A 16,474-nucleotide genomic window follows, 5' to 3' on the forward strand; every position below is an offset into this window, starting at 1 on the left:
GACAGCTAGTGTTTGAAATGGGTATTGCAGTCCAAATTCAAAATGTTGGAGAGTTGCCAGGTTGAGGACACACAACACGAACAAGCTTAATTGACAAACCCTACACTCTAAGCTGATCAGCTAATGTACTGTATCTGTGTTTTGATATGCCTCTGGTCATAGATCTTTTTAGATGGATGCTAAGGCTTTTCAGGTCAGGTAGAACCTGCGATCTCTGACCCAGTTCGTTTACTGGTTTCCATGGCTACAATACCCTATGTTTCCCGCCAACTGGCAATCCGGGGTGTCGAAATACTATTGGGCAAATTGGCAGCGGGCGAGATCACACAGACCAAAACAAAAACAGACATTCCGACACGGGACTCACTTTTCAAAGTAGAATAACTATCTGTAGCATTGTGTTTCAGAGAAACAAGTATGTGAACTTAGCATGTTTCCTAAATCTCTGCAAACATATGATATTTGTATGCTTCAGTACAGTCATAAAATTACATACAGCACCTTTAATATAAAATGAGAAGTGAGGGAAAAAAGCTGGTTTCTCCCATGAACTACAGTGCCTGAAAAAGACTAAACTATGAACTGAGTGTCAAGTAGTCTGGGTAAAATAACATAAACATACTTACACACAGCACTGCCGTTTTGTGTTGGGGCCACCAAACTTGGGTTTGTCCAAGCAGTTGATGCACCTGCCACAGTCCTCCTCATGCAGGCAACCTTTACACTCCCCACACCGTCGGGACCGGTTCCCAAAGAAATGACCTCTACCGCGACGAAACTTTGGTGTCCTGTGTTCTTGTAATACAGGGCTTTCCGGGTCAGAATGAGACTCGACTCCTGCAACAGTGATAAAAAATTTCAAAACACAGGCTTGATACATAATTAACAAAAGGTATCAAATACTATCAACCAATTAGTGCAAGTGAACTGCCATGCTGTCTAACTTTTTAACTGTAGCTTACAAGGCTTTGGAACAGACCAGAAATGTATTTTGAACATATAAACAGTAAACAGCAGATTAACAAGAAAGCATCCTAAATTATAAATATCGGTAGAAACACATCTAAAAGAATGGTTTATAAAAAGTTACACTAACTGAAGTCTATTATGAGATCCTCTCTTGGGTTTATTGGTAATCTTTGCAGTTTGCAGAGGAAGTGATGGTACCTTTTTCTGCAGGTGAAGGGGATATGTCCGATCTCTCGTGCATGGGTAGCGCACTAAGCCGGGGGATGTCGTCGGGGACCATGGCACGAGGCTGACCCAAAACCACAGCTGCAGCTCTGCATACGTGCTTAATGCGAGGCCCCCCTCTGGCAGGTTCCTTATGGAGAGATTTGGAAAGTATAAAAACAAAAGCACTCAACAAATTCTGTTCTGTTATCACACTGGTTTGACTGGCATCATATTTGCCAAAATTATGTCAATAATTACAATTAGTGTGCACATATTTACTATGTGATAACCTAGTTACCTACTGACCTAGTAAAATCTTAAAAGAACATGTACAACATTGCTCATGGAATTTCTATCATATTTTTAATACCAATACATATAATGAGATAAAATAAGAATCAAATAAGATTCTAGTGCATTTACTGAAAACAACACAAAACTCTGTTTATTTAGTAGGATTCTTCTTATTTGATAAAAAAAAAAAAAAGGAAAAACCTGATACCTGCTCTGGAGACGCATCAGTCTTGTTGGGGCAGGCATTTTCAAGCCGTTCTTTCGGTTTTCGTCTCTGTCTCTTTGTTGCAGTAATTCTACCCTCTGGCAAAAGCTACCACAAACAAAGTGTGAAAACAGATGAAAACAATATTAATAGCACTTCAATAATACACATGGTCAAAAAGCATCAACTGCTGAATTTCTTAAAGCATGCATTATTGTTCAAAAGTTTGAGGTCATTATTTTTAATGTTTTTGAAAGCAGTCTCTTGCACACCAAGGATGCATTTATTGTACACAGCAAAAACATTACTATTGTGAAACATTATTTCAATTTAAAATAACCGTTTTCTACTTTAATACATTTTAAAATGCAATTTATTCCTGTGATGACAAAGCTGAATCATTCCAATATGCAGATTTGCTGCATTTCTCATTATTATCAATGTAGAAAACAGTAGTGCAGCTTAATGTTTTTGTGGACACTGTCATTTTTGATCAATTGAATGCATCCTTACTGAATAAAAAGAAAAAAATCCACATTACCCCATGATAAGATTACAGTAAATCTTAATGGAAAGGTACACATTTAGATAAATGGACTTACCCCAGATGATTTCAGCTGTTTCTGCTGATCTATTTTGATGAGTTGAACCTTGGCTTTCTTGAGGAGGTTGAACATGCGCTTGTTGGCTCCTGTCAGGCGAGGGCGCTGGGTGGTAGTTTTCTCCTCAATGTCAACGGCATGTTTCTGAGTGTCCTCAGAAACCAGTCCTTCTGATTCTGTGAGATGCATCTTATCAAAGTCTGAAAAAGACCAAATGTGTATGGACATGTTGAGAACAAAATACTGCCAAGTAGTACTTTCTAACAAACGTTGAAGTTAACATGAAATGGCATTATTTGACATAAAATACTCAATGGTTGTAGAAACCATGAACTGTGTTAAATTAACTGTTAACTAACAGGAACACTTTAGAAAGAAAATTTGGAAGAAAATTCTTTGGAATAAAGTGAACTGATGATTCATTTATAATGAGACCAGGAATATGTTTTACAAGTCTATTCTGGTGTCATGTATTTTAAGGTAGACAGCATTTATTTATAATTAAAGGTTTAGATAAATAAAATATTTGCCTACCTTTGCATTTATTGGGAAGAGAGATGTCTGTATGAATGGAAAACTCATCTGGCAGGTCATCCTCTTGGATGTCTTTTGCCTGGTGTTGTGCCAGCAACTTGGCACTCAGAGCTCGGACACAGATGGAGACTTTGCGAACAACCCCAGGGGTGTTGAGATCCTCAATCTTGAGTTTTGCTTTCTCCTTCTTCATGTCTCTAAGAGACTTTATTAGACTGGCCCCTTCTTCCAACTCCTTCTTCTGTGTCTTGGCAGGGGATGATACAACTTTGCCTATTTTGTCCTTTGGGGTCTTTTTACACCTTGAGAGACTCTGTTTGAGTTTATGCTTTTTGTATAACCTAAATTTTGAAGTTTGCGCTTTGAATTTTGAGGATTTTTTCTTCTTTTGGACGGGATCAAGCAACGAGTCCACTGTAAAATCTTTGGCAGATAGCAAGGTCTCCAACTCCTTGTCAAGATCTTCATCAAAGGTATACACATCGTCATTAGCAGGCTCCAGCACTCCCCATTTGAAACCCGGATCTCTGAGTAGCGATCGCCTTTTCCCAGGTTGCTTCTCCTCACTGAAGATCTCAGCATCATCAGGTGATTTAGGTTTTGAGTCCCAAGCGGAAGACAAATCAAGATCAGTTTCACTCACTTCGTCTTCATCCTGAGACTGAAGAGATCCAAGTTCACTGCATTCATTGGATTCAGGTTTCTTTGATTTCAGTTGTAGACCAAGCTTCTTTTGGGAGTTCTTGCGGGGAAGATCTGACATACCAAGATCATCCATGAACCTCTTTGGTGTTTTGATAACCCGAGAGGATCGGGCACTAACAACTGGCATTATGAAATGTCTGATGGTTTTCACGAACTTCGTTTTGCTGCGTTGGATGTCTTGATCTTGGTCTGTTTTCACATTCACAGAATCCTTTTCTGCCTGATCAGAAAGTTGATCACCGCTGGCGTTCTCCAACTGCTTGGATAAGAGCTTAGCTTTTTTCCGTCTCCCCTCTAATGACTGAAGACTCGAAATCTGTTTCCTCTTGTACTTTGTTGAGAATATACCAACTAGTTTAGACTCTCCTACTTCAGACCCCGTCATCGTTGGGCTATCGTCCCTAACCTCAACCAACTTCTTCTTTTGCAATTTCGGATTTCTTATTCGCCGTCCAATCAAAGACTTTCTTCTACGCTTGACCCGTTTTATTTGCCTATGTGAGGGACGAGGTACCTGTGGGTGATCTCTCACGGAAGGCTCTAAAACTAGAACCTCTTCAGTTTCATTTGATGCTGTCTCAAGTTTTATCTCTGGCTGGGGTTCTGTCCCAAGATAAGGACTGGTTGGAGGTGATTCAACAGTTTGTTCAATGACCTGAGATTCAGCTGCTTCAGGTAATGGTTCTGTAGTTGGTGGAATGGACCTTTTACCTTTTTTCTGCGCAACTTTACTTAAATGCCTTTTTGGTTTGGATTCTACAGGTGCTGGCACAGATGTTGGCGATACTGGCAATTCCTCCACCTGAGATTCAGTTTCAGTTGCAATTTCAGAAGCAGGGTTTTCTTGAGATTCATTCAATTTGCCCTTCCGCCTGCACTTTCGTCTGTAAATTGTCCAGTGATTGCGTCTTGTACGTTTCTTCCGAGCAGTGTTTTGACATAGCTTGTTCCTTACTTTGGGGGCAGGAGTGGTAGCAGTAATTTCCAACACATTCTCAGTCTTTTCTGAATGCTGATGGTCTTCGACTTTTGCAGGTTCTTTTATTTCAGGTGAAGTTGTAACTTGCTGAATTAAAAAGGATTGCTTTAAACTGTTGTTTTTACCTGGTGAGGAGACAACTTTGATTTGAAGTGGTGGAACGGTATCGTTACTTATCAGATCTTCAGGGTCCGTCTGAGTGGCCTCATCTGGATGTGCTTCTGTTGCAATTTCTGACTTTTCAAGAGCCTCCTTGTTTTCCTTTTCTAGGGTCTCCTCAACCTTCTCAATGGCCACTGGGTTCTCGGGGCCTTCAGGAAATAGGTCACTGGCAGTGTTTTCTATGTTTTGCAACTCCTGAGAAGAGCTAGCTTCCAAGGAATTGGAAGGAGCAGATATGGATTCTGCTTCTGTAGAAACATCTACTTCCTCATCACATTTAGAAGCAAGTTCAGCCTCTGTGCTGGGGCTTTCACCTGCTTTGCTTGGACTCTCTTGGACTTCTTGGGGTTTGATTTCTTGCAATTCGTTGAGATCATCTTGGACTTGGGAATTTTTGCTTTTGCTTTCTTGGGTTTTGTTTGGATTCTCTTGGATGTGTGAATCTTTGCTTTTGCTTTTCACCAGTGTAAGAGTCCACACAAACTTGCAGCGTTTCTTGCGAGACCGGGCTTTGGGGTTTCGTATTCTGGTCAGTTTCAAACCTGGAATTCCGACAAAGTCATTGTCAAAAGAGAGTTTTTGAGGATCATCAGCTGAGTGGCCTAGATCTTTTGCTGATGGTGAATGAGGCTCCTGATTCCTTTCAGATTCTTTACGATTTTTCTTCTTCTTTTTCTTTTTTTTCTTCTTTGAAGGTGACCTGGATTCATCAATTGTTGAGACCTCCAAAAGCGACTCTGCTAAACTCTGTTTTCCAGATTCCTGTGGAACATTTGAGGACCTTCTGCGTTGTCTCCTAATCACAAGCTTATTTACCTCTGATGCCTCTTGTTCTGACTTATCATCAGGTTTTGGCTCCATAGTTTCATTGAGAGGTGGATTTTGAGACCTTCGAGTTGATTTCCTCAGCTTGAGTTTTTGGTCATTGGTCTCTTTTTTAGGATCTGTTTGTGGAGGGGATTCTAATTTCTTGTCAGCAGATCTTCCTCGCCTTCTGGTACAAACCTCATTCTTTGCCTCACCAGCATTGATTTCACTGGCTGGTTTGTTCGTCTTTAATTTCACATGAGCATTTGAGATTTGGGCACACTCACTCTCTGTAACTTCAGATTTGATTTCCTTCTGTTTTTTACCAGATCTACGTTGGACTTTAACCACTGTCTTTTTGGCCACCAACTTGATTGTGATCCTTGGAGTTGACTGGGTCTCCCGTTTTGTTGACCCCCTTTTTCTCCTGGTGGGCTTCTCTGATCCTCCATCACCACCATCATCATCTACTGATGTGTCCTTTAGAGACTCTTGACTGTGTAGTTGCTGAACAGAACATGAATCATTTTGAGGATCTTCTGAACCTGTGTTTTCCACTAAAGGAGAGACTGGAAGAGTCAGCCTTTGACGTATCCTCCTTGACGACTTTGCTGAAGCACGATCACCTGAAACAGACCATTCAAGATTTAATTTAATTTAATTAGGCTATATTCATTCCACAGTGGTCAAGTGATTCAAACATGTTAGGGCTTAAGCTCCAGAGACTATCAAGTGGAGATTGAAATAAGAACATGTATATTTTTAAATGAGCTATGCCAACACTGTTTGTTCTCGAGTCAATGAAGTACGCTCTGTTGTACAAGATGAAAAAGTACATAATTTTTTGTATTTTTTTTACTTAAATCATATGGGATCATTTTATGGTAAAAAAAGCAACAATACAAACACAGACTTTGGGATTTTCTGAATTATTTGCATTTGAAGCCACACTTACGTTTATATGGATTTCGTCCAGCCCGAACTGGGGCGCTGCTATTTTCGTTTTGAACATCAAATCCTTTGAATTCAGCTCCCTGAAAGTCAAAAAGAGATTTGAATTTAACATGTGTAACTTGTTTCAAGTCTACACTTTACTAGTTTTTACATAATTTACTGTGATATAGTACACGTCACATAAATACACTACAGTTCTAAAGTTTGGGGTCAGTAAGATGTTTGGGATATTTTTTAAAGAAACTAATACTTTTATTTAGCAAGAGCACACTAAATTGATCAAAATTGACAGTAAAGACATGTTTAAATGCTGTTCTTTTAAATTGTTACTGTTTTACTGTATTTTTGATAAAAGAATGGAGCTTTGGTGAGCAATGAGCATAAGATACTTCTTTCAAAAACATTTAAAAAATCTTACAGAACCCAAATTTATCAACGTTAGTGTACATGAAAACGTCAGTTAAAAAGGCTTAACAAAAAGGAAAAACAAGACATACAAATATAAAAATGTGCATATTTTACCAAATGTTGCTGATGCTTTAAAACAGGTAGTACATATTTTTAAGAGACCACTGAGCATTTATAAAGGGGTTATTATTTATAAACGTTTTGTGGCACTTTTCTGCATAAATGAGCATCATAGGATAGCCGAATGTCTTGTTTAAGATTCACCTTGTCAATAATGTACTGAAACAGAACACCACAACAACAAAGTAATGCCATTTCTGTGTTTGACAAAGATTTAAGGCCTTATTAGAATTAGGCCTTACAAGACTTTAAACACTGAACTGTAGAAGACAGGCTAACTCTCTTGTTTCACACTTCACAGAACACTGTTCATGCTCAATGACAAAGAAAGAACTGAACTGAAACAACTCAACTATTCTGTTGTGTGAAACAACGCAACTGGAACAACTCTGCTGTTAACCACCCTAGTAAACTTGAAAATAACTGATTAATTATTTAGTATTAAGAAAAAGCCCTCAGGTAAAGTACTGTTTACTCACAATCTCTGTTATTTTAACATCTCTTTGAAACATAAAAAAATATGTCTTTTGATAAGTTTACACGCAGCATAGTCAAATATATGTCTCTGCACTGACTAATATCACATCCTAAAGGCTACACAATATTACAAAAGATAGTATGTTGGCAGAGAGTTACCCTGCAAACTTGTCAAATCTGCACACATTTCTTCAAGTTTACAGAAGTTGTTAACCGAAAACCGAAACCGTAAACCTCACAGAAGCTAATACACAGACAATGTATTATATGTATCTACATAAGTGTCAGAGCGTCTTCAAGCCTTCAAAGTCCACAAAACTTTGACCTTGATCATCTTTTTTTTTCTTCTTTTTTTTCAGTTGCACCTTTCTGCTCAGGAAACACAACACAAGTAACCATAGCACATTACCATGCCAATGATACATGACGCATAGGTTAAACAAGTGCACCAGAAAAAAGCTGCATACAGGGTTCCCATGCCTCTTGACCAATGAATTCATGTGACTTTTCTCATCGTTCAAGATTACAGGATAAGGACTTTTAGAAAGAATTCATACACTGCACCCACAAAGAGCAATTTCTGGCCAAGGCCAAGTATTAAAACTACACACATTTCCATGAATTTAACAGGTGTGCAAATCACAGTTTTACAACTCATAATATGTCCAGGTTTTCCATTATCGTGGAAACCCTGTACATAACACATCAATCCACATCAAATACATCAGTTTTCAACATTTAATAGGCATTTATGTTGATATGACATAGCTATGCCTTTAAAAACACAACAGTTTTGTCAATTTTATCGTTCATTTAGTAGCCTTGCGCACAAGGTTATGATGATGCTACAGAAAAAAACACTTATATTGCTACAAATGTCCAGTTTTTGATAATTAGTTGTTTACTGTACAAAACCATAGTAAAAGGGCTCACAATTTAAAATCGTCAACTAGTGACACACCTAACTAAATATATATGTGTGATAAAGTTCACATCGGAACAAGACGTGATGTCATTATAGGAATTAATAGAATATGGTTTTGCTGGTAATGAAGGTAAGAAGACATAGCCTACCTTAGATATACCGTAACCTGGGAAGTATTTCTTTTTAATATAATATTATACCTAAAGTCAACATATAAAAGGTCTAAAATCTACCCATATAATTATCCATAAATATTATGACTGAAATCTACATATTTTTTACAATTACAATATGAATTTACATAATTTGTTGCTAATACACAGGGGAATTTGGAAACACTGACTAGGGACAGACTAATATGCATCATAATAGAAAAAGAAGATGCAAATGAAATAAGAAATACAATTAATTTACTGGATTTTGTCTGATGTGTTAAGACAAATCCCACAAAGCATAAGTAACACACAGTGAAAGTTTGTGTCAGCTATGCATTGATAAAGATACCCACATATATATTCATTGACTGCCGTGGAATGACCTTCTAAGCATTAAAGTAACATCATTGTTCTTCACTGCAGGTGATCCAGCAGCACTGAATGCTCTTATCAGCAATCTGTCACAAGAATCAAGTCCAGTAAACTGGGTGTTGCAACTGGTGTATGTATGTGTATGCATAGAAAGACAATATGCACGTGCAAAGAGGATCAGTTAACGCATACAGTGGTGTTTATATGCAGCACCTACAACAGTATTAAATTAAATACATAAAAATTCAAACTGCATGATCTCTGACCCACAATCTGCTGTGAGCTACAATGCTACAGTAACTGTCCCCTCCCCCTCCGTGTTTTAATGTAACGCTATACGGCAGTCACTGCGCTCGCGCTACTTGTATTCTTATTCCTTCCTATGAAACACGGTCGCGTAAAAACAAGCTCGCACTGGTGCATTTGATTGCTACAGTAAAAACCGCCAGTTTGAGCCATGCACTCACCTCTTCGCTCCCACTCGAGCTGTACCCAGCCTCTCCCAGGCTCTTGTAGCTCGCCTCTAGCCCGAGAAGGCGCAAGTGAGACTGGTCCTCGTTCAGCGCGAGCACCAGGCAGGTGGGCCTCGGGCCTCCGTTGGAGGAGATCTCGTCTAGATCTGTGCCAGAGCGGCCGAGCTGCCATCGCTTCTCCGAACGCAAACGGCTCCGCGACGACCAAGGCCGACCGGGGAAGCGACCCCGCGCCGCGCCCACACCGCCTGCGCCCACAACGGCAGCCGCGGTTGCTGATCCGCATCCCGCTGCCGCCATCATCGCATCAACAACAACACCGATAGACAGAAACTCAGGCTGCGAGAAGAGGGAAAGCGCTGATGGGAGGGGGGAGGACGCGCGCTGCACTATGGGAAGTGTAGGCTGGGAATGAAGTGTACTTCCACAACATCTGGCAAATGTTGAATATACATTATTTCTAATATATCGTTGTTTTATTACAAAAAAAAGTTTGTCAATATATACAATACAAGAATGGATGTAAGTTGATACATACAAAGTTTTTATTTATTTACTTATGTATTTATTAAACCACATAATGCATTTATAATTGTTATTTCTTATTTAATAGATAATTGTGGCGAAAATATTATTTGGAAAATGAATGATTCTATTGGTCAGAAGAAGTAAGGCCTTGCTTTTAGTGTGGAAAATAATATTGTTATAGTTAATTCCATTCATTTGTTATAACATTTCAGAGATTTTAACCATTTGAATAGACAAAATGTACAAAAAAGAGCCTCCGTGCGCATCTCCTGTGTTGAATCAGGTTAATCCTTTTCCATGCATGTATTTTTTAACTTCTAGTATTAAAAATTTTTTTTTATTGATTTCACAATCAGCACATTGTTTATGTATATTTGCATTATTGTAATGCGAAAATAACTAACATACTATTTAAATATTGAATACTATTTAAATATAGTATTTTTAGTATTAGTATTATTAATAGGTGTTTATTTACATCATGTCAGTATTTACTGTTATTTATGCTTTTAAATATTATTTGATTGTAGTAACAATGGTTTTTTACTGTAATACTGTACAAATAAATACTGTAAGAATAAAGGCAATTAAAAAATGAAGCATCTGGACACATTATAGAACAGATAATTTTATGGGGAATTGTAATGAAAATAATGGAAAATAGCAACAACAAAAAGCATTGCTTTGAAGCAAAAAATATATAAATATATATAGGTTTTTGTGTCTTTTGAATCTGGGGTGAAATGCGACCTAAACGTGTTTTTTGTAACATTCGCCAGTTACGCTATTAGACCAAAGGATTATACTGTATAACCCATGATTTGAATACCACTCACGCGCTTCACGCCTGTCCTAGAAAACTCCATTAACCATCATGCAACGCCGTAGAGTGACGTCACGTCATAGTTTTCATCAGGAAGCGGAACCATAAAAGTTGTTTCCCCCCCTCGCCTTTGTTGTGTTAAACCCTCCGTTTTCTCATCTGAGCTCGGCTGTTAAGGTATCAACCCACCTTCATTAAAACAAACGATCAGTTTAAGGTTTTAGAGAAGACAGTCTGACGTATGCGATCGGTTTTTGTTCGCTCGCTGTCCAGTAAAGCTGTTTTTGACTGAGGTGTAGGTTAGAAAATCCACCTTATTGCTCTGGTCATTTTGACTGTTTTCCAAGCAGTGTCTTAATTGTATTGATGATTAGATGATTAGGTTTTATGACAAAGCTGTGACGGGGGCTTAAATGCATGATGTTTCACAGTAATCCCCATTTTCCTTTAGCTGAGCTGTAGCGATCATGTGAATCACTGTGTTATGGCAGTACTGTTTTGAATAGGCAGATGGCAGCAATGTTTCAGGATATTGACCAGTTCACTTAGATTTCCGCGTCTGGATTTATCAACGAACTCTTTTCTTCACAGAAAGCCCACCACCATCACAACAAATCACAACTATGAATCTTGAACGGATTCCCAATGAAGAGAAGCTTCAGCTCTGCAGAAGATACTACCTAGGTAAGCTGTGACAATGGGATATCATGACACGCTTCAATGTTTTGTGTACAAGTGTTGTTGTCTTCAATGTGCTCATTTTTTCCTCAGGTGGTTTTGCATTCCTCCCCTTTCTCTGGCTGGTTAATGTGATGTGGTTTTTCAAAGAGGCCTTTTTAAAACCCGCGTACACAGAACAACCACAGCTCAAATCTTGTGAGTATGTGACAATACATGTCATGAGTCACACTTTTTCACAAAACTTGTGTTTTACCGCATTGCTGTGGGTGATATTCTTCCTTACAACTCTTCCCACAACCTGTTTTAAAATGTCTCTTTAAAAAAAGTCTAAACTCAGATTTTAAGTCAGGAGGGAGTCTCGTTGCCATTTGATTTGCAAAAAAACCCTCCAGAGGATATTCACATTGCAAAGATGAACAAGCCAGAGATGCTGTTCCCTCGCTGGAATTCTTGAGCCGAGTTTGTGTAAACTCCAGTGTGTTTATATGCAAGCGTCGTCATACTTTTAAGGGCATATTTTAAGTCCAGGAAATACTTTATGGATTTACTTGTGTTCATCAATCACTTGTGTTAAATATAATGCTATATTTAAGCAATAAGGTTTGAGAAATCATGCTGTATTGTGAATATTGTTCTGCATTATGGTGAGCATTGTTTTAAACAACTGCTACTATATAGTGAATTTATTAACTGATAAAATGGATATAAGCGTCTGCCAAATGCATAAATGTAAATAGCACAATATTTCATTAAAACACAATTTTTTTTAAGCCAGCTGAGTTGCCCTTTATAGACAGTTAGATGTGTATTACACAAGGGAATAGGTGAATTGCCTTATACCTTTTTTTAAAATATTGTATTTGTGCATATTTTTATATGGAACAGTTCATTTAATTGATTAGGTATAATATAACAATATCTTAAAAAAAAAAAAAGGCGTACATTTGTTTATTTATCATATTTTATGCATATAGTATGATATATAGGAGGGGGAAAATATCTAAGTTTTATTCAGAAGTCCAAACCGAGCAAAAATATGCAATTTAGTACAGTTGCTGATATTTATATGGCTAAGATTCTGATGGCTTGTAATGTAAATCAATGAGCTCTTTCTGACAGTATAGCAGACTACTTGCATAAAATGCATATAGTTGTCACTCCTTATCTCCCAATAATATGTTTTAGTAAGATGTTTAATTGAATTGCTTAGTTTTATGATTGAAGTGTAGTTTTAATTGTGAGGAGCAAAACATGTAATGCGATGATTGAGAAATAAATGTTCCTCAACCTGTTGTATCATATTTGATACTCAAATTTAAACATGATGTATGAATATTCAAGTAAACTTAAGGTGCTTCAGTCCAGTATTCTTCTTGAAATATTACAAACAATATAAATGTTTACTTTACAAAAATCGATAGATTTCACAGCAAAAAGACGCGTTTTTTAATCATGTTGATAATTTAGAGGCGTATCAGATATGATATAGTAGGCTTTTATAAGGTTAAATACAGTTATCCACGACTAATAGAGTTTGCTGTGCTGTCTGTGACATGACTGGTGTATATGCATTTCAGTGTTTGACATCTAGGATGTAATGTATACTGCTTCTTCTTCCGCCTTCAACAGATGTAAAGAAGTCAGCTATGGGGCTTTTACTGTGGGTGGCCGTGCTGACGACGTGGATCACCATTTTCCAGCATTTCAGAGCACGGTGGGGTGAGGTGGGAGACTACCTCTCCTTCACCATTCCGCTCGGCACAGCCTGATCAGATGGCGCTGCTTTAAAATACCTTTTTTTTTTTTTAATTCTCCTCCCATCGACATGATGCTCCTTCGCTAATTTGACCACTGTTGTCTCTGTTGTCCATTAATAAAAATTGTTTTGCACCATTTCAAATAAAATCAGAAAATTTCCTGCAGTGTCACTGTCTTTATCATATGAAAATGAACTATTTAAATTATTTTATTTTATTTAATCTTTTTAAGCTTGTAAGTTAAGAGGCAGAGTTTTATTTTTTTAAATTGTATTATTTGTTTGGTCCAGTGGTGGAAGATTTTGGGCATTAACAAGCCAAAAATAAGTCATAATTTACTTATTTATGTGCATGCAGCATATAGGATTATCACTGTTAGAAACAATATGTCAACATGGCCTTCTACCTTGTTTATGTCCTGGTGTGTGATATAACTCCATCTAAAACTACTTTTAAAAGTATTTTTGTAATTGTATTATACAAATATAAATCATGATATTAAATATGAGAAACTACATGGAATATTTGTACTTTAAAAATGTCACATGGTAAGAAATCAGTGATGAAAATCTTAACAAGAGCACAAATATACACTTTTCTTGATACAAATGGATATATTTTAACCTAAAAAAGTGCAACGTTGAAAAGAAAATCTATCTCTCATTTTCCATTTTTAGAGCTTGTTGTGAGTGGAAAATGAAAGCATCAAATGGCCAAGAGGGTTCTAGCAAAATCCACACGATGAATGAATTCCCTTGTTCTCTTGCTTACTAATCAACACAGCTTGCAATCATTTTAAACCCTCTGCATACCAGACTCTGTAATATCGACGCATGAAGCCTCTGTCTCATTTGTAACCCCTTACAGGCGCCTATTATGAAATTCGATCCAACTTTTGAGCGAACGCTAAGCCCCTCGTGGATCTTCTTGGGTGCTGTTTTTAGTCGCCTATAGCCAGTGCACGGACAAAGTTCTGCTTCTGCTACCAGCGGATGGCAACAGCAGAAGGACATGTTATCCTCAGCTCCAATGACTTGCACTCCTGCCAGTACACTGGTCATGATTTAAATCCAAGGGCCAGAAAGTACCTTTCATAGGCCACGTGTGGTCATTAGACAGTTGATGAAGATCCATGTGAAGAAGATGTCCTTAGAAATGAGCTGTGAGTTATTCTGTTGTTGGAGGTCAGCAGTAGGACACTGTTTAGTGTGACATAATACTGTTAATATGAATCCATTGGACTGGACAGATTGAAAACTTTTCAACAGATGTCAAAATGTGTAGATTTTGCTGCCTTTTTACTGAAAGACTTCTCCCGTAATGTATCAGGCCCAAAACGCTTTCCATCATTAGCTCAGGACTTTTTTTTAATAGATGTGTTTACATTTTAGGATTTGTATTATGTAATGGCATTCAACGTGTTACTTGATAAACAGACTAATAGCGATATGGCATCATGCATTTCTTAGGAATGCCTGCCAACCACATTTCATTAACACTAAGATAGAAAATGCCAACGACTGGCAGGCGGGAGTGTCCATTCAATATTGCAGAATAACTACAATTTCAGATTCTAGAATAGCCTCAAGTTAAATTACTTCAATGCTGCTTGAATGAAAGTAACATTATTTACTTTATAATTTCAGGTTTAATTTAATTGCAGATTAGCTTGTGTAAAATGACTAACAGGGTCAGCAAAATCGGGACACTTTTTGGTAAACTGTGTATTAAATACAAATAAATCTATTCTACCTCCACTATTAATGTTTTAAACAAATGCTTAAGGTCTCTTGTACCTTCAACTATGGTTTTTGAAGGAATATGGGTGGTTTTTTAAAGGGGTGGTTGATTATGATTTCACTTTTCTAACTTTAGTTAGTGTGTAATGTTGCTGTTTGAGCATAAACAACATCTGCAAAGTTACAACGCTCAAAGTTTAAAGCAAAGGGATATATTTGCTTTTAAAGAAATTGCTTTTTAAGGACTATAACATAAGGCTGGTAGGGACTACACGACATTCTTCCCGGGTTAGTGACATCACTAACCCTAAAATTGACATAAACCCCGCCCCCGAAACACAATTTATAGATTATCATACAGAATATGCTAATCAATGACTAGAAGATAACTACACATTGCTATATAAATTCATCAACTAACCATTCAGAAATGTCCTGTTGCATTCTACATGTTGTCACTTCTTGAGTCTCTCCATCATTGTCTGACTCCGCTTTGAACATAAAAGGCTAAAAGGTTTAGAAATTTTCAGTGCAATCTGTTGTAGCTCCGCCCTCTGTGCCGGGAGTAGCAGCTCATTTGCTATTAAAGGAACAGACACAAAACAGTGCGTTTTTGCTCACCCTCAAGAATGAACACTTTTAACATGCTATATAAAAATATCTGTAGGGTATTTTGAGCTAAAACTTCACATACACACTGGGGACATCAAAAACTTATTTTACATCTTGTGAAAAGGGCATTATACCACCCCTTTAAAATATACAGAGATTAAAAAATGATAAGAACCCATTTTTATTCTACAGCTGTTTTCAGGTAAAGTGGGACACACATTTTCATCTAGTTTGTGCTTGGATAATACAATTGCTTGCAACAGGATATTGTACCAATCCCTTTTTTTATAGAATTTTTTTCAAATTTCTAAAAACTTTATTAAAACACACTAGCGGATTGTGTTCTTGTTGATGATGATGATGATGTTTCATGCACAGCTCTGGGTTCCTTTTTAAAAATACGTAGGAACCAGCAATAAACTGCTTTGTATTTGTTTTCAGAAAAAAACATTTAATTCCATATCTTTTGCATATTCAAAAGCTTCAAAAACAAAGAAAATATTCAAAAAATATTCGGACAAAAATGGCTATCTGCCAGAGGCAAGACTACATTGCGCTCACAACACCTTTCGCTCTTTTTTTCAAGGGTGGATTTTGGAACACACCATGCCCTGGCCAAAAAACAAAGTCAAGGTTCCTGGCCTGTCTCCCCTCTCACCTTGTACCTAATGGCTGTGTTTTCCCATTTTTCCCTTTCTGCCTATAGCTTTGTGACATTTTCTGTAAAACAAAACAACATTTCACATTAAGCAATGTATTATCTTTTATTTTATATGATGTCCCACTTTAGTTGAATACTGTCCCATTTTATCTAACACGTTAAGGTAAATTGGGTCAGTAACAAAACTTGATTTTTTTTTTTTTTAAATAGAACGAATAAACTTGCACATCATTGCATAAAATGTAATTATCACATGAACAGATGTAATAAAATGTATATTGTATTGAAATGCTGTTTGTATTAGAATTTAAACCTTAACAATTTG

The 16,474-nt window shown here is 37.3% G+C and overlaps 2 protein-coding genes across 2 annotated transcripts in view; one reads left to right on the forward strand and one right to left on the reverse strand.

Annotated features, from left to right (window-relative positions):
* kmt2bb (lysine (K)-specific methyltransferase 2Bb) overlaps positions 1-9,844 on the reverse strand; it is a 35,322-nt gene extending 25,478 nt beyond the window's left edge. Inside the window, exons 1-7 of the mRNA XM_082180819.1 lie at positions 9,343-9,844; positions 6,420-6,498; positions 2,812-6,090; positions 2,278-2,477; positions 1,679-1,783; positions 1,168-1,324; positions 627-837 (exon numbers count right to left, since the gene is read on the reverse strand). Coding sequence (XP_082036945.1) covers positions 627-837; positions 1,168-1,324; positions 1,679-1,783; positions 2,278-2,477; positions 2,812-6,090; positions 6,420-6,498; positions 9,343-9,651 — 4,340 coding nt within the window. The 5' untranslated portion in view covers positions 9,652-9,844. The remainder of the gene's footprint in view (positions 1-626; positions 838-1,167; positions 1,325-1,678; positions 1,784-2,277; positions 2,478-2,811; positions 6,091-6,419; positions 6,499-9,342) is intronic.
* A 908-nt stretch (positions 9,845-10,752) lies between these two features.
* psenen (presenilin enhancer, gamma-secretase subunit) lies at positions 10,753-13,297 on the forward strand. The gene is made up of 4 exons (XM_082180825.1): positions 10,753-10,876; positions 11,291-11,383; positions 11,471-11,575; positions 13,010-13,297. The coding sequence occupies exons 2-4, from the start codon at positions 11,323-11,325 to the stop codon at positions 13,147-13,149; spliced, it is 306 nt and encodes a 101-aa protein (XP_082036951.1). The 5' UTR covers positions 10,753-10,876; positions 11,291-11,322; the 3' UTR covers positions 13,150-13,297.
* The last annotated feature ends 3,177 nt before the right edge of the window (positions 13,298-16,474 follow it).

This window comes from Leuciscus leuciscus, assembly GCF_965113295.1.
Source record: "Leuciscus leuciscus genome assembly, chromosome: 9".
In the NCBI taxonomy this organism is placed as follows: Eukaryota; Metazoa; Chordata; class Actinopteri; order Cypriniformes; family Leuciscidae; genus Leuciscus; species Leuciscus leuciscus.

What these genes read in the sequence shown, in the direction of transcription:
- psenen (XM_082180825.1), top strand. Translation starts at nt 11,323, where the DNA reads ATGAATCTTGAACGGATTCCCAATGAAGAGAAGCTTCAGCTCTGCAGA. An exon ending in CTGCAGAAGATACTACCTAG is followed by an intron (nt 11,384 to 11,470) that starts GTAAGCTGTGAC and finishes TTTTTTCCTCAG; the next exon opens with GTGGTTTTGCATTCCTCCCC. An exon ending in ACAACCACAGCTCAAATCTT is followed by an intron (nt 11,576 to 13,009) that starts GTGAGTATGTGA and finishes CGCCTTCAACAG; the next exon opens with ATGTAAAGAAGTCAGCTATG.